Below are 24484 nucleotides of genomic sequence, written 5' to 3' on the forward strand. Positions count from 1 at the left end.
GTTTCCCGCTGTAGAACAGGGAATGTGCTAAATTCCTTTCCCGGTCGTTGAAGGCATGCAGTGAAATAATACATGTGGTATGGTGCCTGACACACAGGAAAGCACTCACACTGGTAATTGAATATTATCTAAGCACTTTGCTCTCTCCAGCTCAGCAGGTGCTCTCTCCCAACTCCCAAACCTGCCTCCTTTCCCCCCTGATCAGGGAGAAACTGCAGAAGCATGGGGTATGTATCCGGGTGCTGGGTGATCTGCATCTGTTGCCCTTGGATCTCCAGGAGCTGGTCGCACAGGCTGTGCAGACCACCAGGAGCTACAACAAGTAAGTCTTCTGATTTCCCTCTAGGGCCTGTATCAACCTTTGACTCCGTCTGACTTTAGGGAGACTTCCTGGGCCTTTCTTGGCCTGCATTTGGTACAAGAGGCGATAAGGAGTTGGTTTCGGATGCTTAGAAGCTTCTTCCTTCAGCTGTAGGGCAGACGGAGATGTTTCTGCAGTACCTGTTACATGAGTGTATGTTCACACATGCAGTTTCTTTTCTTCATCCTTCATGGGCCTTGCCCCCTCCTATATATATACATATATATACACACACACATATTTAAGTATGTAAATACATATATATTTGTGCGTGTATATATGTATATATGCACCTATTTACATACATATAATGTGTATATATATATATATATACATGTTTAAATATATATGTTTGTGGTTTTGGGTATTTTTTAATTGACAGAGGATGGGGTAGGAATGTATCAGGCCTTGTCCCTGTCTCTGAAGACAGATCCCTCAAGAAATTCTCTTTCTGTCCCACTGCTTTAACCAATAGATGGGATGACCTGAGGAGGACATGCTGCTACAGATGGGAACAGAGTTTAATAATCCAAACTTCATTATGTGTGGCTTTGCAATGTAATGTATATTTGGCAGTGGATTTGTTTCACATCAGATTTCCTTCCTATTCTTCTCTACTTGTTCTAATAATCACAATGAATTCACATCCTCTGAAAGCCAGGTGCTAGCAGAAGGCAAGAAGATTAAGTGAATAATAAGGATCAGTTAGTATTTTTCTTATTACAAAACTAATGTGTTTTTTCCCAAGGAAAATAGGAAAACTCAAAAAACTAATAATCTCGCCTTTCAGAAGTATCCATGGTTAACCTTTGATGTGTGTTCTACCACAGAAGGGGTGCTCTGTAATCAGGGACTCTGCTTCTTACTCCCTGTCCCTCTTGGTAAATTATTCTGTTCTTCCCTTCTCAGGTGTTTCCTGAACATCTGTTTTGCTTACACATCCCGTCATGAGATCAGCAATGCTGTAAGAGAGATGGCCTGGGGAGTGGAACAAGGCCTGCTGGATCCCAGGTACCCACAGTTGTTTAGCATGGTGACTGATAGGGAAAGCAGGCACGCACCGAACCATAAAATCCCTCCTAAGTCATGTACGTGGGTTGGAAGTCAAATCAGGAATGTATGTGGAAAGATTAAGGTGAGGGTGATTCCCCTCACTTAGAGTTTCAGAATGACTTCTTATAGCCTGCTTTAGAATTTCTCTGTGTTTGCCACATACCAAGAAGTTCTAGAAAAATGGCATAGCAGGGTAGCAACACTGTGGCATGCAATAAACATGATGCCCTCCTGGCCGTTTGGCAGAGTTTTTCTAGGAATGAGTTTTCAGGAATGCAGCTTTTGGGGGGTATTGTCCTTTAGGCCTGTCATGTTACAGTTCATGCAAGATACAGGTATTTTTCAAAAAGAATGTTGTTCATCATTGACAACATGGTGGGATTTTTAGAGCTGGGAGAGACTTTGGAAGCCGTCTGTCTGCTCAGTCTCTGTTGTGAGTGTAACCTTTGGTAATAATATTAGTAAACTAACAACAGCAATAGTAAAATAAAGTAGAAAAAAACCCCACAAACCCTGGGTAATATGTTATGCTTTGTATTTTATTAAATTAATATTCTTAAGTGTAAGAGATTTGAGTCTTTTCTCCATTTTATAGATGAGAAAACTGAGCTCACATTGAAATGACTTCCCAAGGTCATTCTGCTAACAAGTGCCAGAGCTGGGACTTCTATCAAAAACTGTCTTGATTCCAGAGTTTTTGTCCTGACATATGGGGTCTTGGGACCCAGGAATTTTTTTGACTTCCCTCTTGGATATAATTTTATTTTCCTGGGAAATTAAATAAAAAATGAAGACGTTTCTCAGTGAGAATGAAATTATATAAGAAGAAAAAGAGACAGTTTTTAAGGCTATTTTATGAATCCTTCTTCTCCCCAATAGCTGAATGATCTTTCTGTGCTATATAATTTATTCTTTCAATCAATCATTCATTCTTTAAACAGATATTTTTTAAGTGCCTACTAAAGGCCAGGCACATTGCTGTATATAGAGGATATAGTGCTAAGAATAAAAAAAACATATTTCCTGTTTTCATGGAGCTCTGGCAAGGAAAGCAAACATTATCAAGATCATACAAGTCAGCATAAAATTATATTGATGATAAGCGTGATAAAGGCATTGGTGCGTGGTTCAGTAAGAATTTATACTTAAGAGGAATGGACCTGGTATGGAAGGCTCTCCAAAGGAAATGAATGATAAGTGACCTACCAAGGGGGTGGGAGGATAAGTAATAGCTGGGGAAAGAGGCAGTCATGTGAGGGAGGAGCTTGTTAGTTGCACAAATACTGTTGGGAATAATTCAAGTAGAGAGTACTTGGAAGGGAGCTTAGATTATGGTGGTGATGGTGAACTAGACCAGAGTGCATCAAGAGTAATGCAGCAGATCAAATCGAGAAGACTCGGTGGGCTGACTCTGGGAAAAGGGTGTGTTAAGGGTGGCTCCAGGTGGGTGTTATGGGTGACTTTGACTTACGCAACGGAGGGCAGTGGTGCCCTTGACTGTGCTGAGAGCCCTGAGAGGATGCAGTTTGAGGAAGAAGGTCAGGAGTCTGGTCTAGGAGATCCTGTAGTTGTTGAGCATAGGTGGCAGGTCTACAGTGGAGAGGAGGAGTGGGGCTGGGGTAACTGACGCAAAGAGAGGGCCTAAGGAATCTAAGGAGATTCTAGAGTGAGAAGAAGAGAAGGCCGTGGATGGAGTTTGGGGAAAACTGGCTGGGTAGAGGAAAAGGAGCCTTAAGGGAAAAAGAGAATGAACAATCAGAAAGGTTGAAACAAAAGAGCTGCCATTATTACAGAGACCAAGTAAAGAAGGTGTTCATCAGTGCAGGTGGGGTGGGAACAACAGTATCAAACAGTGTGGACGTCAGTTAATATGGATCGAAAATTAGCTATTAGTGGAAAAAGTGAAGGTACAGGTTAAGTTGGCAGCATGGGGCTGGGCAGGAAGATGAGATATAAGTAGATGAGGGATATATGAGTAGATGCAAGTTACTGGTAACTTTCTGATTCTTGAATGATTCTGTAGTTGTTCATTATATTCTTAGTGCTTTATAGTTAACATTTTATGCATTTGCAAATATTTGTGCTAAAAAGAAAAGAAGCTATTTAGTAAGCAGATTTAATATGCCTTCATGCCTGGGACTAGAACTCTGATCTTGCCTCCTAGTACAGAGTGATTTGTATTCCTCCCACATTGCATAGCCACTGACTTCCTGCTTTTTGCCTGGCAAGTTTTCTCATATCCATTTTCTCTACCCTGCGTGGTGTAGTAACTTGCCTGTGTGGGTTAGTCATGCAGACTTGGCGTGGGCTGGGCAGGTTACTCGGGTAAGGAGGCTGTGTCTCAAACCACCAGTTCAGGAAGCTTGATGTTCAGCTCAGATTGGGGCCTGATCAGCCTAGTGCTCTTTCCCTTCTTCAGTTTTAGGCAAATCCATATTTATAACAGAGTCAGTGAGTTCACTACAGCCAGGCTCTACTCTTCTCATAACTGGAATTTTTCTGTTCTCTCATTACCACTGTCCAGCTCCTCATTTTCCTTTCTTCCAGGGTATATTTTTTTTTTTCTAGCAGCCATATTAATAGATTGTTTTTTGAGTCTCAAATTACAGAAGAAGGAATTAGGTTGAGCATAAATGATAGTTAATAAACTCTCTGGAGCAGGTCTTAACACTCTGCAGGCCTCTGTCTTCCCCTTAAGTCAATAGTGTTAATAATAATTGCTAGTGTTTACTAATCGCTTTCTGTGCAGCCAGCATTTGATAAGCAGTCCACGTACATACTTCATAATCCTTAGACGCTTTGAGGTAAATACTGTTTTTATAAATTGAACCTCGCTGTGAGGTTAAATGGGTCTTCTTTGGTGGCTCAGTTGGTAAAGAATCTGCCCGCAGTGCGGGAGACCTTGGTTCGAACCCTCGGTTGGGAAGATTCCCTGGAGAAGGGCATGGCAACCCACTCCAGTATTCTTGCCTGGTGAATCCTCATGGACAGAGGAGCCTGGCGGGCTACAGTCCATGGGGTTGCAAAGACTCAGACACGACTGAGCGACTAAGCACAACACAGCATGAGGTTAAATAACCAAGTTCACATCACTGACTAGGGTTTCCAGCCTGGCTCCAGAGCCTGTGCTGTCTTTCACTGTGGTATACTGACTGCCTTATAGGAAGGTTGAAATAAGCAATAACAAAGTATAAAAATAAAAATTAATATCTAACAGTTATCAGATCTTATGAGGCAGGCACAAGACTGAGTTTATCATGCATAGTCTCATCTGATTTTCACCTAAGGTAGTGACTATTATTTGTCCCACTTTATAAGACAACTCATGTTGTTTAGTCACTAAGTTGTGTCTGACTCTGACTTCATGGACTTCATGGACTGTACCCCGCCAGGCTCCTCTGTCTATGGGAATTCTCTGGGCAAGAATGCTGGAGTGGGTTGCCATTTCCTTCTCCAGGGGATCTTCCTGACTCAGGGACTGAACCTGTGTTTCCTGCATTGGCAAGAGGATTCTTTACCATTGAGCCCCCAGAGAAGCCCTAAGACTGGTTATATGCATGGGTGCGTGCATGGTCGGTCATGTCCGACTCTTTGCAGCCCCTTGGGCTGTAGCCCTCCAGGCTCCTCTGTCCATGGGATTTCCTAGGCAAGAATACTGGAGTGGGTTGCCATTCCCTTCTCCAGGCAATCTTCCTGGATCGAACCCACGTGTCCTGCATCTCCTGTATTGGCATTCTTTACTACTGTGCCACCTGGGAAGCCCAGTTAACTAAGGTTTAAAAAGATTAGTTGGGACTTCCCTGGCAGTCCAGTGGTTACAACTGTGCTTCCACTGCATCGGGTGTGGGCTCAGTCCCTGATGGGGGAATTAAGATTCTGCATGCCAAAAAAAAAAGATTCTGCATGCCATGTGGCACAGCCAAAAAATTAAAGAAAAAAAAAAAGGTTAGTTGCCCTGCCTAACCTAAAGTCACATAAACTTAGTGGAACAGCCTGGACTCCACCTCAGTTGCATCTGCTTCCAAAGCCTATGTTCTTCACCATCTTCTTTATAAATTGAATGCTAGAGAAATGTACTATGTTGTTATTACAGGGCGCATTTCTGAGTTGTACCTTCTAGAAAAGGGTCTGTGTTTCCTAGATGGTACTGGGAACACAGTGACACGTTCTTATTCTCGCTTACAGGCCATTCACTGTCTTGTTGATACTCATTGTTGCCAGGCCTCCCTTCCCAAAGCTGATGTCGTATCTCCATTATAGGTTTTTAATTGATTTTATTTTAGGTTGGCCATATCGTGAAATAAGTAGTTTATTAGGGAGGAGCCATTATCTTGTGGAATATTTGTACCAGTATCCTTCCAGAAAATGTTTTTACTTTTTTTTGTGATAAGACATGCATAACAACAACAAAAAAATACATGCATAACATAAATTTTATTGTTTTAACCATTTTTACTGTAATTCAGTGGCATAAGGTACGGTCACAGTGTTGTGTAATCATCACAACTATTTCCAGAAGTTTTCCATTATCCCAAATAGAAATACTTCTTTTAAAAAGAATACAGCCTCCCCCCAATATACGTGTACTTTTATAAAAGTCAGAGGTAATCATTAGAGAAAATTTGCAAGCTATATAAAGATGAAAAATTAAATCTCTCAGGATTCGACCCTCAGCAACAACCCTGGTAACGGGTTTGTTTTTCTGGCAGTGCTGGGCCTTTGTTGCTGCTCGGGCTTTCCTCTAGTTGTGGTGTGTGGGCTTCTCACTGCCCACACAGCGGCTTCTCTCACGGCGGAGGTGGAGCTCTCGGGCTTCACTAGTTATGGTTCCGGGCTCTTCAGCACAGGTGCAGTAGTTGGAGTGCACCAAGTTGTAGCGCACCAGCTTAGCTGCTCTGAGACATGTGGAATCTTCTCGACTCCGTCAAACCTGGGTCTCCTGCACTGGTAGGCGGATTCCCTGCCCCTGAGCCACCAGGGAAGCTGCCTGGTAAACTTTGGATTTTAAGTATTTCCTTCTGAGTCTTCTTGTGTGCTTATGTATGTGTGTGTGTTTAACTACTGTGTTGATCTTTTCTAGCAAGCTGTGACAATGTCTGTTACTTGTGTTTGAGTTCTAGGTTGTTTGAAAAGGTACATAGTCAAATACGTTTTAGATGTGTTTATATTTGGAAAACCAGTGTATATTTATTTCTGCGATCTGTTTTCAATGGTTCATTGATTGATTGATTCGAACAAGTCTTTCTCCGTCCCGGCAAAGTCCTCTCCTGGAAGAACAGGATAAGGGCTTGCCCTCACGCAGCTCACATCTGGTTTGTGTACACTAATACATAATCCATGGTGCCATGTACTACAATAATGGATGTGATGTGCAAGGCACAGAGCTGATGCTGACAAAAGCCATCAGCTATGGTTGGGAGTTCAGCCAGAGTCATCTTTTTAAAACACTAATCCAATAATGACATAAATATTTTTAACAGAAGAAATTACACTGTAAACAACCTTAATCATGCTTTGTTTGCATAATGTTGTAATATGAGCACTCTTCCATGGCCCATGTTTTTTAATAATTCTTCCCTTTATTTATTTATTTTTGGCTATATCAAGTCTTAGTTGCAGCATGTGGGATCTTTCCCTGTGGTACACTGGTTCAGTAGTTGTGGCTCACGAGCTCAGTAACCTTGAGGCATGTGGGACCTTAGTTCCCTGACCAGGGATTGAACCCTCCTCCCCTGTATTGGAAGGTAGATTTTTTTTTTTTTTTTTTGGAAGGTGGACTCTTAACCACTGGACCATCAGGGAAGTCTCCTTAATAATTCTTCATATCATAATTTTTAATGGCTACAGAATATATCTTGCTTTAATTTACTTAATCATTTTGCTGTTGGTTCTATAGGCTGTTTCTAATTTATCATTATTACAAATAGGGCTACAGTGAAATCTGTGGCCTTAATTCTTGTCTGCATTTTGGATTGTTTCCTCAGGATCTGGGTCTGGATATGTCTGTTTAACCTTACTTTTGCCAAGATTTTTATTTAATGTAAACTATTCCAATTTTATAGGTGAAAACTGGTATTTTACTTTTCTTTAATAGAAATTATTTCTTAAAATTTTTCATGTGGCCAGCTAATACCATATAGTTGGTAGATTTTTCTTGGCCAAAGCACAGATATTTTCATTTTGTCACTTTTGTCTATACCTCCTTAGATTTCTCTTCTTTTTGAAAAGAATTCTGCCCACTGCATGCATTAGACAGAACAAGCTTTTTGCAGACACATTTGAAATTCAGAGGGGTTATGTGGGGATCCCAAGTCCCCCAGCATGGTGGTAGGTCTGGAAATAATCTTTATTCTTATGTATGTAGTAGCATTTTATAGTTCCTAAGGTACACTCAAATCTGTATTTCACTTGAGTTGACCCTCACAGTAACCTATAAGTAGACAGTACAAATGTGCCTATTTCAAAAACAAAGAGAGCTGAAAAACTGTTGATTGTACAGATTTTGCCTTTTTTTTTTTTTTTTAATTTTGGCCACACCATACAGCGTGCAGAATCTCAGTTCCCCAACCAGGGATTGAACCCTGCCCACAGCAGTAAAAGGGCTGAATCCTAACCACTAGACCACCAGGGGGGCTTCCCTGATAACTCAGTTGGTAAAGAATCCGCTCGCAATGCAGGAGACCCCGGTTCAATTCCTGGGTTGGGAAGATCTGCTGGAGAAGGGATCGACTACGCACTCCAGTATTCTTGGGCTTCCCTTGTGGTTCAGTTGGTAAACAATCCGCCTGCAGTGTGGGAGACCTGGGTTCGATCTCTGGCTCTGAAGATCCCCTGGAGAAGGGAAAGGCTACCCACTCCAGTATTTTGGCCTGGAGAATTCCATGGATTGTATAGTCCATGGGATCGCAAAGAGTCAGACACAACTGAGTGACTTTCACTTTCACACCACCAGGGAGCTCCCATGTTTCACATTCTTAATTAGAGAATTAAATCATGCTGTCAAGACAAGACTCGGGGGCTTCCCTGGCGGTCCAGTGGTTAAGAATCCACCTGCCAATGCAGGGGACATAGGTTTGATCCCTGGTCGGGGAAGATCCCACACGGCCCGAGGCAGCTAAGTCCCTATGTCAAAACCGCTGAGCCTAAGTGCTGCAGCTACTGAAGCCTGCATGCCTAGAGCCCATCCTCTGCACCAACAGAAGCCACTGCGGCAAGACGCCTGCACACCGCAGCTAGAGAGTAGCCCCCGCTTGCCACAACCAAAAAAAGCCCGTGAGCAGCAGTGAAGACCCACCCAGCACAGCCAGAAATAAATAAATATTTTTTTAAAAAGGACAAGACTCAGATTATCAGGGAAATCTGAACCAGAGCCCTTCCTGTTGCCCAGACATAAGTGAATATTATTTCTCATATGATGGTATAGAAAATAAAGCTGTGGTTTGCAAAACGATGACTGAGAGATGAACTTACCCAAAGACACACAACTAGTAAGTGTAAATCCTTGTTCTGAACACTCAGCCCAGATCGCTCTGCCCTTTTATTTTTTTTAATTTTTATTTATTTGTTTTTGGCTCTTTGTTGCTGCACAGGCTTTTCTCTAGTTTTAGAGAGCGAGGGCTGCTCATTGTGGTGGCTTTTCTTGTTGTGGAACAGGGGCTCTAGAGCACAGGCTCAGTAGTTGTGGGACACAGGCTTAATTGCTCCGTGGCATGTGGGATCTTCCCAGATCAGGGATCGAACCCGTGTCTCCTGCGTTGGCAGGCAGATTCTTTACCCCTGAGCCACCAGGGAAGCCTTTCTGCTTTTTTTGACTACACTCCCAGAAGAATGTTCCCACCAAGAAATTTTGTCTTCTAACCTCTTCCCGAGATGCAACTCTTACCACTTGGAGATTCTAAATTCTGCCTCTTGGTGCTTGGTAGGATAGGTAAACAGCATTCCTAGAACCACCAGACACCAGTCTTGCAAATACCCTGTTTCATTGGACAGAAAAGTTTAACTTAAGATAAGTACTCCCAGTCCCCATTCTTCCTTCATTCCATCTCCTTTCTGAGTATCTATCTGCTTGGAAAAGTAGCTCTTATCAAATATAAGAGGGCTGATCATTTTGCTGTTTTTCATATCCTAAGTGGATATTTTGCAGTGTTTCACTGTTCATATGACTTAAATTTAAGGTTTTAAAATTTTTATCTATAATAAATTCAAACAATAGCCAAAGTATATAAAGTAAAAAGAGATAGTCTTTCCTTCTTATCCAACCTAACAGAAATAATCACTGTTATTAGTATGGTGTATGCCTTTTTAGATTTTATTTGCATGTATCTATGTTTATATGTATTCACAGGTGTGAGTGTTTCTGTGTGTGTGTATGTGTTTTCCACACTTTTTCTGAAACTTCCTCTTTTTAATTTAATGTGACATCTTAGACATCTTTCCAAATCAGTGCACTTAGGTTTATCTTTATTAACAACAGTGGCATAGTATTTAACCAAATTGCAAGGTCCTAGGGTATATGCATTTTATTTATTTATTTATTTTTTTAATATTTATTTTTTAAAAAATATTTATTATTTATTAGGTTGGGGCAAAAGTAAAAAAAAAATTGCAGTTTTGCATTGTTGAACTTTGTTGTTTAATATTGGAATATATTCTTTTTTTTTTCTTTTTTTTGGAATATATTCTTAAATAAATGTGGTTATGTTATACATCATTTTAATGCACATTTCTAGCTTTATGGTTTTTTGCTAACGACATTACTTGCTGTTTATATTTATTTTAGACTATAGAAATGATGTTAGACAAAAAGCAAATTTAAGCAATTTTTTAATTTGAGTTCAAAATGGGTTGTAAAGCAGCGGAGACAACTGGCAACATCCACAATGCGTTTGGCCCAGGAACTGCTAACAAATGTACAGTGCAATAGTGGTGCAAAAAGTTTCACAAAGGAGACGAGAGCCTTGATCTGAGGTGCTTAGTGGCCGGCCACCGGAAGTTGACAACGACCAATTAAGAACAGTCATCGAAGCTGATCCTCTTAAAACTACATGAGAAGTTGCTAAAGAACCCAACATCAACCATTCTATGGTAATTCAACATTTGAAGCAAGTTGGAAAGGAGAAAAAGCTTGATAAGTGGGTGCCTCATGTACTGACTGAAAACTAAAAAAATTATTGTTTTGAAGTGCCATCTTCTCTTAATTCTGCCCAACCACAAGAAGACATTTCTCAGTTGGATTGTGACATGCAACGAAAAATGATTTTATATGACAGCCGGTGACAACCAGCTCAGGGGTTGGACCAGGAAGAAGCGGCAGAGCACTTCCCAAAGGCAGACCTGCACCAGAGAAAGGTCATGGCCACTGTTTGGTGGTGTCTGACCCACTACAGCGTTCTGAATCCCAGTGGAACCATTACATCTGAGAAGTATGCGCAGCAAATCGATGGGATGCACTGATGACTGTAACTCCTGCAACCGGCATTGGTCAATAGAAAGAGCCCATTTCTTCTCCACAACCATGCCTGACCACATATCACACAACCAATGCTTCAAAAGTTGAACCACTTGGGCTACGAAGTTTTGCCTCATCCGCCATATTCACCTCACCTCTCGCCAACCAGTTACCACTTGTTCAAGCATTTCAACAACTTTTTGCAGGGAAAATGCTTCCACAACGAGCAGGAGGCAGAAAATCTTTTCCAAGAAATTTGTCAAATCCTGAAGCATGGATTTTTATGCTACAGGAATAAACAAACTTATTTCTCATTGGCAAAAATATGTTGATTGTAATGGTTCCTATTTTGATTAATAAAAATGTGTTTGATCCTAGTTATAATGATTTAAAATTCACAGTCCGAAACTGCAATTACTTTTGTTCCAACCTAACATTTGGCTATGCTGGGTCTTATATGTGGCATGCGGGATCTTTAGTTTCAGCATGTAGTATCTAGTTCCCTGACCAGGGATTAAACCCGGGCCCCTGCATTGAGAGCACAGAGTCTTAGTCATTGGACCACCCAGGAAGTCCCTGGTGTATGCATTTTTTAAAAAAAGATGTTTTACATGAAAGACAACACATGCTCTGATGGGTGCGTCTGTTTTAGGCCTGCAACTAAATGACTATGGGCAAAATTTTCATCTTCTCTCAGCTTCAGTTTCCTTATCTATAAAGTAAGGATAGAAATACCTTATGTAGTTGTGAAGATTAAAGTCATTCATTAATTTATCAAGCATTTATTGAGGGCCTTCTGCATGCCAGGTAGAAGGAATGTATTTGATGGTGTTTTACAAACTGGGAAACTTTATGTAAGGAAGTTCGTCATGAGAGTAGTTCAAGAGGAGATAGATATGTGCTTATCTTTGTCTCTTCCCCACTCACCTTAGCGATGTCTCTGAGTCTCTGCTCGATAAGTGCCTCTATACCAGCCACTCTCCTCACCCTGACATCTTGATACGGACTTCTGGGGAAGTGAGGCTCAGCGACTTCCTCCTCTGGCAGGTAGGTCATTTCCGGCCACTGTCCTGTTTGTGTCAGAACTGAAAACTGTGGGTGCATCCACAGGACAGATTGGAGGGGGAGCTAAAATCCAGAGTGCTGTCTCCAGGCTGTGCCTGGTAACATTTGTTATCCCTTCCTCATCCACCCCTAGCTTTGTGAGTCTGTGTGGTTCTTGCTGCCTGGAATGCCCAGAGGAGAAATCAAGGCTATCCTGCTGTAGTGGAAGCTTTACTTGTGCCTGTGTTCAAGAGCTGGACTTCTGCCTTATGTCCTGAGCACAAGCTCCTGCCTTGGTAACCTGCCATGTAACCTGCACCTCTAGGCTAGAACCTTGCCTTGAATTTACTGATTTCTCTTTCAGAATAAAGGGCTGCATTTACACAAGCACAGTCCACAGGGGATATAAACTATGTGCAGACTCTTTCTTTGGGGCCTGCCATTGCCTCTCAGCTCAGTTATCCCAGTGTAGGTTGTCGTCTGAAAGGTCATACTCAAATAAGTTTGTCTTTGCTTGAGAATCTCCATCATCTGTACCCTTGGCCCCTGGGTAGCACTTGGCTGGAGGAAATCTTGTTCAAGGAGAGGCTGGAGGGGGAGATATGAGTTAGAAACAATTCACATGGTAAATTCCAGAAATTTTAATGGCCCGTAGTCTCAAAAGCAAACTAACAAGATTCAGCTACTGAAGATACTTTTAGTCTTTGGCTATACTAAAGAAGTGTAACGTGCAGCTTATGGTTTTATGGCCCACTCTGTTGGTCAGATGATGTCGGAAGAATTTACTTCTGGGCGTTGGGTTTTAAGAGATTGCACTGGTAAACTAGAGGATTTAGCAGAAGAGGCCAACCAGAAGATGGCCAGGAATCTGAGACTCATGTCCTCTAAGGCATAAGTGAAGGATGATGGTCTGGAAGATAGTTTATTATCTTGGGGGGAAAAAAATTGAGTTCCTCCTTGGTGCTGGGAATATGGCAGTGACCAAGTTAGAAATAATCCCTACTGTCTTAAAACTTACAGATTGTTAGCAAGGACAAACTGAACAAGTCATTACAACCTTGGGAGCAGATAACAGGCAGCTCTAATCTAGCCTTCCAGTATGTGAAAAATGTCACTTTGGAAAAGAAATAAAGTTGTTCCAGAGAGAAGACCTAAGACCTTGGTAGGAGTTCCAGGGAAGGTGACACTGGTTTAGCTTAATGAGCTCTTTGACAGCTAACGTATCCCCCTTTAGGCATTGAATTCCTTTCCTCTAAAGGTATCAACAGCGACTATCAAGAATGTTCCAAAATCAGTGATGATTGTTTAAAGTTCACTCAGCCCTGTGCTTTGTTTTATGTATGTTATCTTGTTAAATTTTCATAGTACCTTATAAAACAAGATACTCTTATATACCCAGAGAAGTTAAGTAACTTGCCTCAGGTCAAATAGATGGTAAATGGTGGAGCCAGAATTCAAAGCCAGGCAGTCTGGCCCCAGAGCCCATGCTCTTAACCATTGTGCCATATTCTGCTACTTAAAAATAACAATGGCAGCTACCGTTTATTCATTGCTAACTTTTATCAGACACTGTGTCTGTCAGATGACCTCTGAGGGCCAAGAGCCAATAACATAATCCAGATGTTATTTCATAGTCCTAAAATTGGCTCTTAGAAAACTCCTGGTGGAAATGTTGATCTCGCCTCGCTTTAGTTCTGCCTTGCTACAGGCAGGTGATCTTACTGCCTCAGATGACCCTTCCCCCTATCAGTGAGTGAATCCGGGCTGGCAACAGCAGCTGCAGCTCAGGATGCCTGGGCACCTCATCTCTGGACGTGATCAGCCTGCTCCTTTGGAAGCTGACCAGCGATATGTTCCAGTGACACGTCACTAAACCAAATTCTCTTCCTTCCCCACCTTTCCCAGACCTCCCACTCCTGCCTGGTGTTCCAGCCTGTTCTGTGGCCAGAATACACGTTTTGGAACCTCTGTGAGGCCATCCTGCAGTTCCAGATGAACCATAGCATGCTTCAGGTAAGAGTTCAGGGCTGGCCTGACTGGATGGGACGGAAGAAAATGTTAGCATTGATTGACCCCCATGACTGTATATGTCAGGCACTTGCTAATGGCATGTTAATGATAATGATGAGTAGCTACCACTTACCGAGTATTTACTATGTGTCAGGCACTGTGAACAGTGTATATGCACTGTCTCATTTAATGTTCCCAAGAACCCAACGAGCTAGGTAATACTAGCCCCACTTGTGCAAATGAGTAAATCAAAATTACTTAGTTAAGGACCAGAACCAATAAAAGACGGAACCAAGATTCAAGTTAGAAGTCTTTAATCTCTTCATTGTGGAAACTTAGGAAAGGCTTCTCAGAGAGATTGGCCATTATTCCCTGAAGGAATTAGCCTAACAAAAGATTGTAGAAGTGGAAGTATGTAAAATCCAAGACTCTATCAGAGGGATTAAAAACAAAATAGCACTGTCTTTCCATTGTATAAAGCTGTGTTCTGCCAGGACTTGAAGTTCTGATTTCAATTTTGATGACTAGGTCCTGAAACAGGTTTCATTAGGAGGGAGATTCACCTATATCTCATTAGAACTCTTCATCATAATGACAATGTGTGTGGTGGTGGCAGCTAACTTATTGAGGCTCTGCTGAGGCACTCTGGTGTTTTCATATGTTTTCTTATTTAACCCTTCCAACAATCCAGCAGCTTTGGCGTCCTCATTGTTCAGATATGGAAACAGAGGGATAAACAGTAACTGTTTCAAAGTCACAGAATTTTAAGCCCAAAGCTGGTGATGCTTCTTGAATCTGGAGAGATAATGGCCAGTAGGAAATAAGTCAAGGCTTCTCAGTCCCTCTGGCATCGGGGACTCCTTGGAGAAACTGATGAAAGCCGTAGACTCTCTCCCTAGAAAAACTGCAAAGGTCACTGTAACACACGGCATTTTGCATAGAATTGCACGAATCACTGAAGCACATAAACTACGTCTGGAGGTTCACATAACTCGTGAAATCTTTCCATGAATCGCAAGTCCAGAACTCCTGGAATAAGTCAGTCAGATTGTGTGTTTGATCATTTAGTCTCAGAATATGAGGAAACTGAAAGAGGAAGTTGAGTTCAATTGAAAGGAAAAACAGCAAAGTCTCAATTATCCAGTCAGAAATGAATATCAGTTTTTCCACATGACCAAATCTCCCTTTAAGAACTAAACCTTCTTTATCCTTTTTTGATAGAGAACTTTGTGAAACATGTCTTGTGTGTAATTCATTGACACCTACTCTGTATTAGGCACTTGCTAATAATTATGATGATCAGAATAATCACATTCTGCTGATGCTGATAATGATAGTAGTGATTCCCATCTTGAAGCACTTCATTGTGCAGGATGGCCTTGAAAGATGGGACTCTTTCTCTAAGCTAGATGGTCCACAAATACTTGACTTTGGGATTTCTTGTGTATGGTCAGTGGCTAATTTTGACAACATTCCTTCTTCCCTTCTTTTCCTGTTTCCAGTTTTAAATGAGCTACAGGTAAGAAAACCAGTCAACCAAGTTTTTTAGAATTATGTCTGTAAAGAATGAGTAAACTGGCCTTTCATGAAGCCCAGAGGATCTTGGTGCATGAACTTTTGTGTATGACTGTTCTTGTCTCTGGGCTTCCCTTGTGGCTCAGACAGTGAAGAATCTACCTGCAACATGGGAGACCTGGGTTCGATCCCTCGGTTGGGAAGATCCCTGGAGAAGGGAATGGCTACCCATTCCAGTATTCTGGCCTGGAGAATTCCATGGACAGAGGAGCCTGGCAGGCTATAGTCCACGGGGTCACAAAGAGTCAGACGCGACTGAGTGACTTTCACTTTCACATTCTTGTCTCTAATTAGGAAGTTCACAAGTCTTTTAGTAATTCAGATTTCTCACTCTCCCACATGGCTATCAGAGGAATTACTTCAAGTTTCACTCATTCTGTTCAGTTCAATTCAATTGCTTAGTCATGTCTGACTCTTTGCAACCCCATGGACTGCAGCACACCAGGCCTCCCTGTCCATCACCAACTCCTGGAGTTTACTCAAACTCATGTCCATTGAGTCGGTGATGCCATCCAACCATCTCATCCTCTGTCGTCCCCTTCTTCTCCCACCTTCAGTGTTTTCCACCATCAGGATTTTTTCAAATGAGTCAGCTCTTTGCATCAGGTGGCCAAAGTAAACGTCTCATTCCGTAAATGTCTATTATTGAGTACTTGGTCTGAGTCAGGCACTATGTTAGTATTCCACACAAGAGATTTAAGCAGTTAGTTGGCCAGACAAGATCCTTACCTTCATGGAGATTATATTTTTACTTGAGGAGACAGATAATAAGTAAACAAATATATGCAATAAGGCAGTGAAGAAATAGAGTGTTGTCCTAGAAAGTAATGAAGCAAGTAAGAGGTGCTGAGTGGAACAGTCAAGGAAGGTCTTGATAAGCCATGGTATTAAAGATAAGAAGTAGCCAGACATGTAAAAATGTAAGGGAAAAGAATTATTCTCTGTAGAGAGAGCAGAAAGTGGAAGGATACTAAAGTTACATAGTTTAGGTCTTAGAAGAACAAAGAGGCCAGCATGCATGAAGAAGGATGTGAAATGAAGCTGGGTAGGAGTCAGGCCTCTGATCATTCCCGGCCTTGTAGGCTGTGGTGACACATCTGAAGACTTCTGATCAGAGGGAATGGCAGGATCTAATTTACATTTTGTGCAAGTCACTCAGGATTTTCACAGGGCAGGAGTCAGACCAAATTCCTACAGATGTCCCGGTGGGAAGATGTGGCCTCGAGGTGGGGTGGCGGCTGCAGAGAAGGCGAGGGCTGAGTGGACTGAGGTGGAGGAAGAACAAACATTGAAGCAGAAACAAATGAAACCAAGCTGATGATACAACCTTCAGAGAAAGGGGTTAATTCAAGTTACCTGAGCATAGTTCTCTGACTATACATCTTCAGTGGTGTATGTTATAAGAATACCACAAACTGGAAAGCAAACTTAAACATTACTTAAGAGATTTATCAGTGGTAATGTTAATAATGTAATTCTGAAACTCTTTCATGCCTCTTGTAGGAGAAAACCAAGGAGTATGAATATTAATGTTACTAGGAACCAAAACATTTAGGTTTTGGCCTAGGCAGTTGGGTGGATGGTTCTGCTGTTTTCTAGAATGGGGTGGAACATGTTTAAGGACAACCATTAAGAGTTTCATTTGGTACCTAAGAATCATAATTCCAGACATTTATTGAGTTCTTACCATGTGTCAGGCATCCTTTTACTTAGATTCTACGTAGTTCTATAAGGTATATACTACTCTTAATTGCCTCCATTTTTAGAGTGAGGAGACCAAAGTAATAACAGATATTGACTGTCCTGAACTGTTTCTCAGCAGACCCCATGAGGGTTTTGGCCACATTTCCTCTGCCCACGAGCATTCATACTATTTCTAGAAATCTTAGCACCTCAGCAGAAGCACTAGCAGTATAGTCCAGACTAACAACATCCTGGCCAGTATGCTATCAGACTAGAGAGCGGATCTTTCTAATATCTCCCTTGTATGTGTCCTGTATCCTCACCAAATTGGACTGTTCAGTTCCTTGTTCTCATCCCCTTTGGTTTTCTGCCTCCATGTCTGTGTCCTTGCCCCATCTCCCAAATTCTTATTGTTCAGTTTGAGCTTCTCTGTCTCTAAGCCCAGCCCAGTATGTCCCAATACCCCACAGGAAACCAGGGCAGGGAGCTGGGTTCTTGACCTAGCTCACTGGGATGAGGGCAGGTGCTGGATGCTAATGGAAGCAGGGACTCAGCTACAAATTGTTAGAGGCTAGACCTTAGTATCTGAAGGGACCATGACAGTTTCCAGGTGGTCACCCTTCCTCTTAGAGATTGGGGGCTGGCAAAGGGAAGCAATCTTGACGATGACACAGTAGAACAGAGAAAATCAGGGTGGGGAAGGGGTGGGCAGCAGTACAGAGCCACTGATCCTCAGTTACAAGCTGCATGGATGGTAGGTCCCCGGGGGTCTTTCCTCAGAGATGAGGAGTAATAGTGTGGTCCACCTGATCTGTAATGATGTAGAGGGAGAAGAGACATGGTCCCACTAAACTTCCTTTGATGCATCTGTCAGCGGTTAAACACTAGGCTGGATCAACCATTTTATTTCTAGTACTCTAAAGGTAGTCACTGTCTTCTCCTCAAGAGAAGTTAGAAAACTTCAGCTGTTATCTCAGACATTCCTGACTTTGAATCATGGTGCTGCCTACTAGCTATGTGACTGACTAGGCAATTACTTAACCCTTCAGAGGATCACTTTTCTCATCTGTAAAATGAGAGAAGTAATGATAATACCTGCCTCACAAGTTTGTGATCAGCTTTCAGTGAACTAATGCACCAAGAGAACTGAGTGCAGTGCTGGAACACAGTTCATTTTCAGAGACTGGTGGTCAGCATCGTTCACGTGTGTCTCTGGGCTCTTCATTAGACTTCATCTGTCTCCAGAAAATCCACAGACACTTAGCACCCTGCTCATCTCGTCTCCAGGACAGTTCCCTTGGCACGGAGACTCTGGGTGTTCGTCAGAATATCATGTTTCCAGTAGGAGGTGCTGTCTCAACCCTCCAAAATGCATCCCCCTTGCTACCCGCCTGGGAAGATGGGGACTCAGGAGAAGACTTGTTATTAGCTGGTGAATGTTTTGAAGCCCAAGACCTGTATCCTCTTTTCATGCCCTAGTGAGGTCAGCAGACCTGAGGATTTATGTACTGTGGAGGGGCCATTACATCTGGTTCCCTAATTCTGCTGAGGAGAGAACAAGAGCAGAGAGTCTTAATGCCCAGGAGAGGTTTATATTAATAGTTTAGAGCCCCATTTCTCAAAATGAGCTCCATGAAGCCCTTACACCAAAACCACATAAGGTCTGTATAAGAAGTATCTACGGTAATTATTAACACCCTCCCCCAATTGCTCCTTATACAGGGAGAGTAGACAGTATGGTCAGGGAGAGAGAAATTGACCATTAGGACTTCCATTAGCCTAGATTTTCAGAAGCTGAGTACCTGAGAAGAACTTAGAACACCTTTGAGACGGGGTGGTAGATCCAGACCATCTGGTGGCAGAGAGGCATCCAGATGCAGCTCACTGGTTCCCCACTCTGCCCCTAGAAAGTACAGCTTATCCAGAGGCACACAACACATGCCCTATAGATCTTTCAAGAAGTCACCTTAGTGGAAACCAAGGGAACTTTAACTCACTGTGTGACTTAGGCCAAGTCCCTCCCTAGCTTGGTGTCCTTGTCTGTACAGGAGAAGTATAGAGCTGATGGGCTTTCCGCTCTCCCCTGACTCTCTCATCCTACCAGTGAATTGCTGATTCCTGGCAAATTAGGGGCCAGACTCTGCCCGACTGCCACCTCCCTGCTCAGCACTCAGTCTCGGGCTGCCATTTGGAAAAAGCCAGAGCAGTTTTAACCAGCTCTGCATCTCCTGCCTCTGTGGCTGGCTGCCCTCATCCTTTCTGCTTGGCTAGAACTTTGCCTACTTAGCCCTAGTCACAAGCAGTAGTGACAGAAGAATAGCTCCCTGTTAATAGCCAGGCACCAGATTGGGCATTCATTATCTCCTTTTTCCTCAAACCACCCAATGAGATGGATGCTATCATCCTCATTTTACAGATGAAGAAATAGGCTCAGTGAGGTAAGGACAGTGAGTTTCCTCAGTGAGTTTCCTTTGAACAGAAACTTCTCAAACCCCAGTGTTCCAGGCAGACTCACTGGCCTAATCACCCTTTCCGATTTCATGAGTCTTTGCCCATTATTCCCCTGCCTGATAGTCTCCTCCCCCACACACTCTACCTTTGTCTGACTCTTCCCTGTTGGTTCTGCCTGCCCATGAGATTCCACTGCCCCTTCACCTTCATCAGTCAGTTTCTTTCCTCTGAGTTACTCAGCCCTTTCTCTTACCTCCCTGATGACCCTTACCAGATTCCACCAGTACTGTGGCATTTGAGTACATCTCTGTGTCCTCCTTAGCCTGTGAGCACATGGATTGTGGTGACTATATCCTGTGCATTTCCGAACCCCCAATAAGGTCCCACATGTGGGACCCAGGGTCCCCCCTGACCAAGGCCAGGAAGAAGCCCTTCATTAAGATGGAGACACTTAGCAGCAACTTCTCAAACTTGTTTAGTCTTCATAATACCATATGTGAGTTCGTTATCATAGCAGAAGAGTGCCCTTGAATGCCTTGGATCATTTAAGAGCCTGGAGTGGGTATTTTCTAGATTTTTCATCTTTGTGGTGGTGGTGGTGTTTAGTTGCTGAGTCATGTCTGAATCTTTTGCGACCCCGTGGACTGTAGCCCTCCAGACTCCTGTCCGTGGGATTTCCAAGGCAGGAATAGTGGAGTGGGTTGCCATTTCCTCCTCCAGGGGATCTTCGCGGCACAGGGATCAAACCCACATCTTCTGTGTCTCCTGCATTGGCAGGCGGGTTCTTTACCGCTGTGTCTTATTCATGCAATAAATCTTTATTGTTGAGAAGATGCTAGAAAATCACTTCCCTACTCTGAATCTCCATGTCTGTCTCCAGCAGACAGACAGTCCCTTCCTAGTTCTGTTGTGAGCGTCAAGTGAGACAACAGATGACGTGCTTGTGTATGTGTAAGATATTCCTTAAAGGAGGAACACAGAGCAGTCCAGGTGTTCACAGGCTGAGTAGGACACAGACAGGTACCCAAATACAACAGTCCAAGGTAGAATGTGGTGGAGGGGCACCATAGCTATAAGATGCCAAGTTGGCAGAAGGATGGGAGTTTCTCCAACATGGAATAGGACTGGCAGGAGGAACTCTGAGGCTAAGGTTCTGCAGCCTGTTAGAGTAGCAGGAGCAGACAGCATCAGTGAGGCACAGCACAGCCTTGGTTCTGCTCCAAAAAGATTTTCACCTGTGCCAGGAACATCCTCCGTGTCCTCCTGGGGGCATACGGTCAGTCTGTTAACAGGTACAGGGTGCCCCAAGTGCCAGAAAGAAAGAGCCACAGTCTCTCTCCTCTAGGAGTTCACGGTTTGTCTGAAGACACCGAGTATGAGACGTGCTGCCAGGGAGTGTAGTCACTGACCTGGTGTCAGAACTGGTTCCAGGAGCCTGAGGGCTCCTTTCCTAACAGAAGTGGTGGACTGTGGTCCCAGTGCCTGTTCTTGAGGCAGAATGCAGTAAGTGGCTAAGGAAAGCTGAACCTGCTTCTTAGAATGTTCACAGGAGGGTCATTTGCTGAGCAGGTCAGCCTGGTCTCACATGAGAGGCAATTCTGGATCCAAACCCTGAAAGGTAACTTAGGAAGTTGGGAAGATGACACCCTCAGAGTGCCTGGGGAACCAAAAGAGATGACCCAATGGATATGCCCCAGGCAGGAATAGAACCTTCCTTGCATCAGAGAATAGGGAATAATAACTTGTAAAATTGCTATTTCTGTATGAGAGCCTGCTAATATGCTGGAGGGCTTTTGCATATATTATCTCTAATCCTTAAAACCATTCTTCAAGATAGGCACAACCCCCACTTTACAGATGAAGAAATGAGGTTAGGAGAGGATTTGCCCAAAGCCACAAAGCTAGGTGGTGGGAGAACCAGAAGTCAGACCCACATTTGCTGGTTCCCTTCCAAGTGCACACCTGAGAAGAATTTCAAGAAATATAGAAGCTCCCACCCCAAAGAGACCAACATGGATCCAGAACTGGCAGCAGCCTGCCTGTACAACGTGGGTACCACCCATTGCACACCTACTCCCAGATCTTTCCAAATATGGTCCAGACTCCCCACTGTTCCACTTAACTTGGCCAGTGCTGTGCCCCACCCCCACCTCCTCCATCCCAATTCCACCCAAGCCTAAAGATGATTTCCCCACCCCAATCCCCACTTTTCTCTAGCAGAAGGCCCGAGACATGTATGCAGAGGAGCGGAAGAGGCAGCAGCTGGAGAGGGACCAGGCTGCAGTGACAGAGCAGCTGCTGCAAGAGGGGCTCCCGGCCAGTGGGGACCCCCAGCTCCGACGGACACGCTTGCACAAACTCTCAGCCAGACGGGAAGAGCGGGTCCAGGGCTTCCTGCAAGCCTTGGAACTCAAGCGGGCTGACTGGCTGGCACATCTGGGCACTGCATCAGCCTGAGTGAGGCTGGCCTCCTGCCACTTTGCCCTACCCTTGGCCTCCAGGGCCCCACTCCCCTTTGTTTTCTTGGTGAAAGGCACCTCCCTCCTGCTGATGAATTGTGTTCCTTGGCTTAGCAAGGGAGCCCCAGAGGCTAGGTCTGCTGGCCAGATACCTACGGGCGGCCTGGGACAGTGCCGCTGGGGAGAAGGACGGGGGTGAGTCTCAAGTACACTGAGCCTAGCTGTGATCACAGTAGGTTTGGGGAGCAGAGGGCCCCAGCTCTTCCATCTTTGCCACCTCTGCCTGTACTCCTAGGTGCACGTTGTTTTTCCACCAGCACATCCTTCAACACACAAAATTTGGGGGAAGAGGTCTCCCCCAAACCTTAGCCCTTTACCCATCCATCTTAGCCATCACAAAAAATGTGGCCCCACTGTGGATTTGCTGGTAAAGCGCTAATAGGTGGCCAGCGTGATTTAGGCAAAGGGACGGGAGAGACAGAAAATCTGCCCATCTGCTGCTCCTCCCCCTTGGCTCTCCACCTGGGATTTGCTATTGAATCTCTACCCCCTCCCACCACGCCAGGCTGACTGCTTGCTGAAAGGCTCTGCACCCCCAATGGTGCGAGGAAGCCAGGCGGGTGATTACAATCCAATTACCTATTGTCGACTCAGCCCACACAAGCTTTTCTCCTCCTCTTGCAGGGCATGGGGCCAGGCTCAACTCCCCAGTGAGACTGCCCCCTCCATTGCCACAGGGTAACAGAAGAGCTTGTAGGCCCTGGTGAGTCTAATCTAGCACAGGCCGCCTTCCATGGATCACATGAGGACCAAGAGCACAGAAACCAGCCCTTCTCCCAACTGACTGCCTCCTGCCCTCAGCGCCTCCGACTCTGCTTCCCATCTCCACAGCCTTTGAGGCTTTTCTCAGCTTTTGACCTGGCCCCCTAAGCAGGCCGTGAGATGATTTAGTCTCAGCATGGCAGAGTCTCAGCTTGTGAGGGCCAAGGTTGCCCAGCAGGGAGAAGAGGACCAAGGCAAGGGCTGTGTCCTTTCCCTTACCTCTCCCTGGCAGGCCTGGCTGCAGAGCTGCTGAGAGGATTAGTGCCTTTGAAGAGCTGTCTGTGTGAGCAACTCCGTGCTTCTGGTGCCCCACAGCAGCAAGCACCAGTGGATAATACCAACCAAACGCTGTGTCTTCCCATTTTGCTTTCTGCAAACTATTTCCCCAGCACCTCCCTCTAGGGGAGAGGTGGGGTCTTGCAAGCAGTGCTAAGAGCATATTCTTTAAAACCCCTACTTCCTTGTATTCCAGTCGCTTCCCCTTTCTGTGCCTGGATACCTGGCACAAGAGACCCCTTGGCCATCATCCCTGCTCCCAGAATCAGGCATGAATGCCAGACACTGCGATGGAAAAGCCAATCAGTGCGCCCTTTGGCAAATCCCTCACACACACCTGGCACTCCCCACTACCAATCCCTGGCACAGGGTTCCCAGAGAGCAGGTGCTGTACATTTTCCAGCTTTACAATGAGGCTGTTGACAGCCTTAATTAGGGAGGCATGAATTATGCGGCTATAACGGCAGAGCCCTACAATTAAGGCGGGAAAGAGGGGCTGGACGCAGCAAAGGGAATCTGCCCTATGAGCATGGTGGTTGAGTCCTTTTCTCTCTTCTGGGTACCGCAGAGGTGATTAATGGGCAAGTATCTCTCTGGCCTGAGGTCCTGTGTTCTGGGAGAGGTACACAGGGTGGGGGAGGGGCGGGGAGTGGCTGCCTCGGGAGCCACAGGAGGTGGGGAAAGCAGCTGAGGGATCATGGATTCCCCGAACCGGGCTGCAAGTAGTTGATACGAAGTCACTGTGATTGCTTTCCACCGGTATGATTTGTACAAACCAGCTCAACCCTTGCCTCAAGAAACTCGGTGCGACCTATTTAAATGTCCTCCCACCTGTGAGCCAACCGCCCCCCCCCCCCCACTTGAGGATATTTATCGTGTTGTGTTCTCTTGGGTGTCAAATAGAATTTTTAAAATTCTTAGAGGTAAAACTTGTTTGCGAACAGTGCAACAGAAGACCGTGTTTTGCTGCAGCAATTGTCCACCGCCCTCAGGTGCACTCGGCCACTTCCAGGATCCCTGGCTCTGGGGGCGGGGCGGGGGGAGCCACTGGAAGAGCCCTTTTGCCATCGCAACACCTGTTCCTCTACTTGTTCCCTAATCCCTGGACGCTTTCCTCCACCCTCCTTTTCATCGCGCAAGTGAAAGGAAGCCAGCCTGCCAGTGTGGAAGGAGGGATTTCGCCAGCTGCGTTTGCAGCGCCCAGGCTTGGTGGCCGCGTCGGGTGGGGGCAGCTGAGCTTGATGTCTCCGAAGCGGGTGGAGCTTAGGGGGAGGGGAGTGCTAGTAGGCTGCCTTGGCGGCC

The 24484-nt window shown here is 44.5% G+C and overlaps 1 protein-coding gene across 2 annotated transcripts in view; it reads left to right on the forward strand.

Moving 5' to 3' along the window:
• DHDDS (dehydrodolichyl diphosphate synthase subunit) overlaps positions 1-24099 on the forward strand; it is a 33687-nt gene extending 9588 nt beyond the window's left edge. Inside the window, exons 5-9 of one of the 2 annotated variants that reach the window (XM_043909352.1) lie at positions 206-322; positions 1271-1372; positions 11795-11909; positions 13812-13919; positions 21843-24099. In XM_043909352.1, the coding sequence (XP_043765287.1) occupies positions 206-322; positions 1271-1372; positions 11795-11909; positions 13812-13919; positions 21843-22082 (682 nt within the window). In that variant the 3' untranslated portion in view covers positions 22083-24099. The remainder of the gene's footprint in view (positions 1-205; positions 323-1270; positions 1373-11794; positions 11910-13811; positions 13920-21842) is intronic. The other variant, XM_043909353.1, reaches the window with a different exon arrangement.
• The last annotated feature ends 385 nt before the right edge of the window (positions 24100-24484 follow it).

Source organism: Cervus elaphus, chromosome 8 (assembly GCF_910594005.1).
Source record: "Cervus elaphus chromosome 8, mCerEla1.1, whole genome shotgun sequence".
NCBI classification, from domain to species: domain Eukaryota; kingdom Metazoa; phylum Chordata; class Mammalia; order Artiodactyla; family Cervidae; genus Cervus; species Cervus elaphus.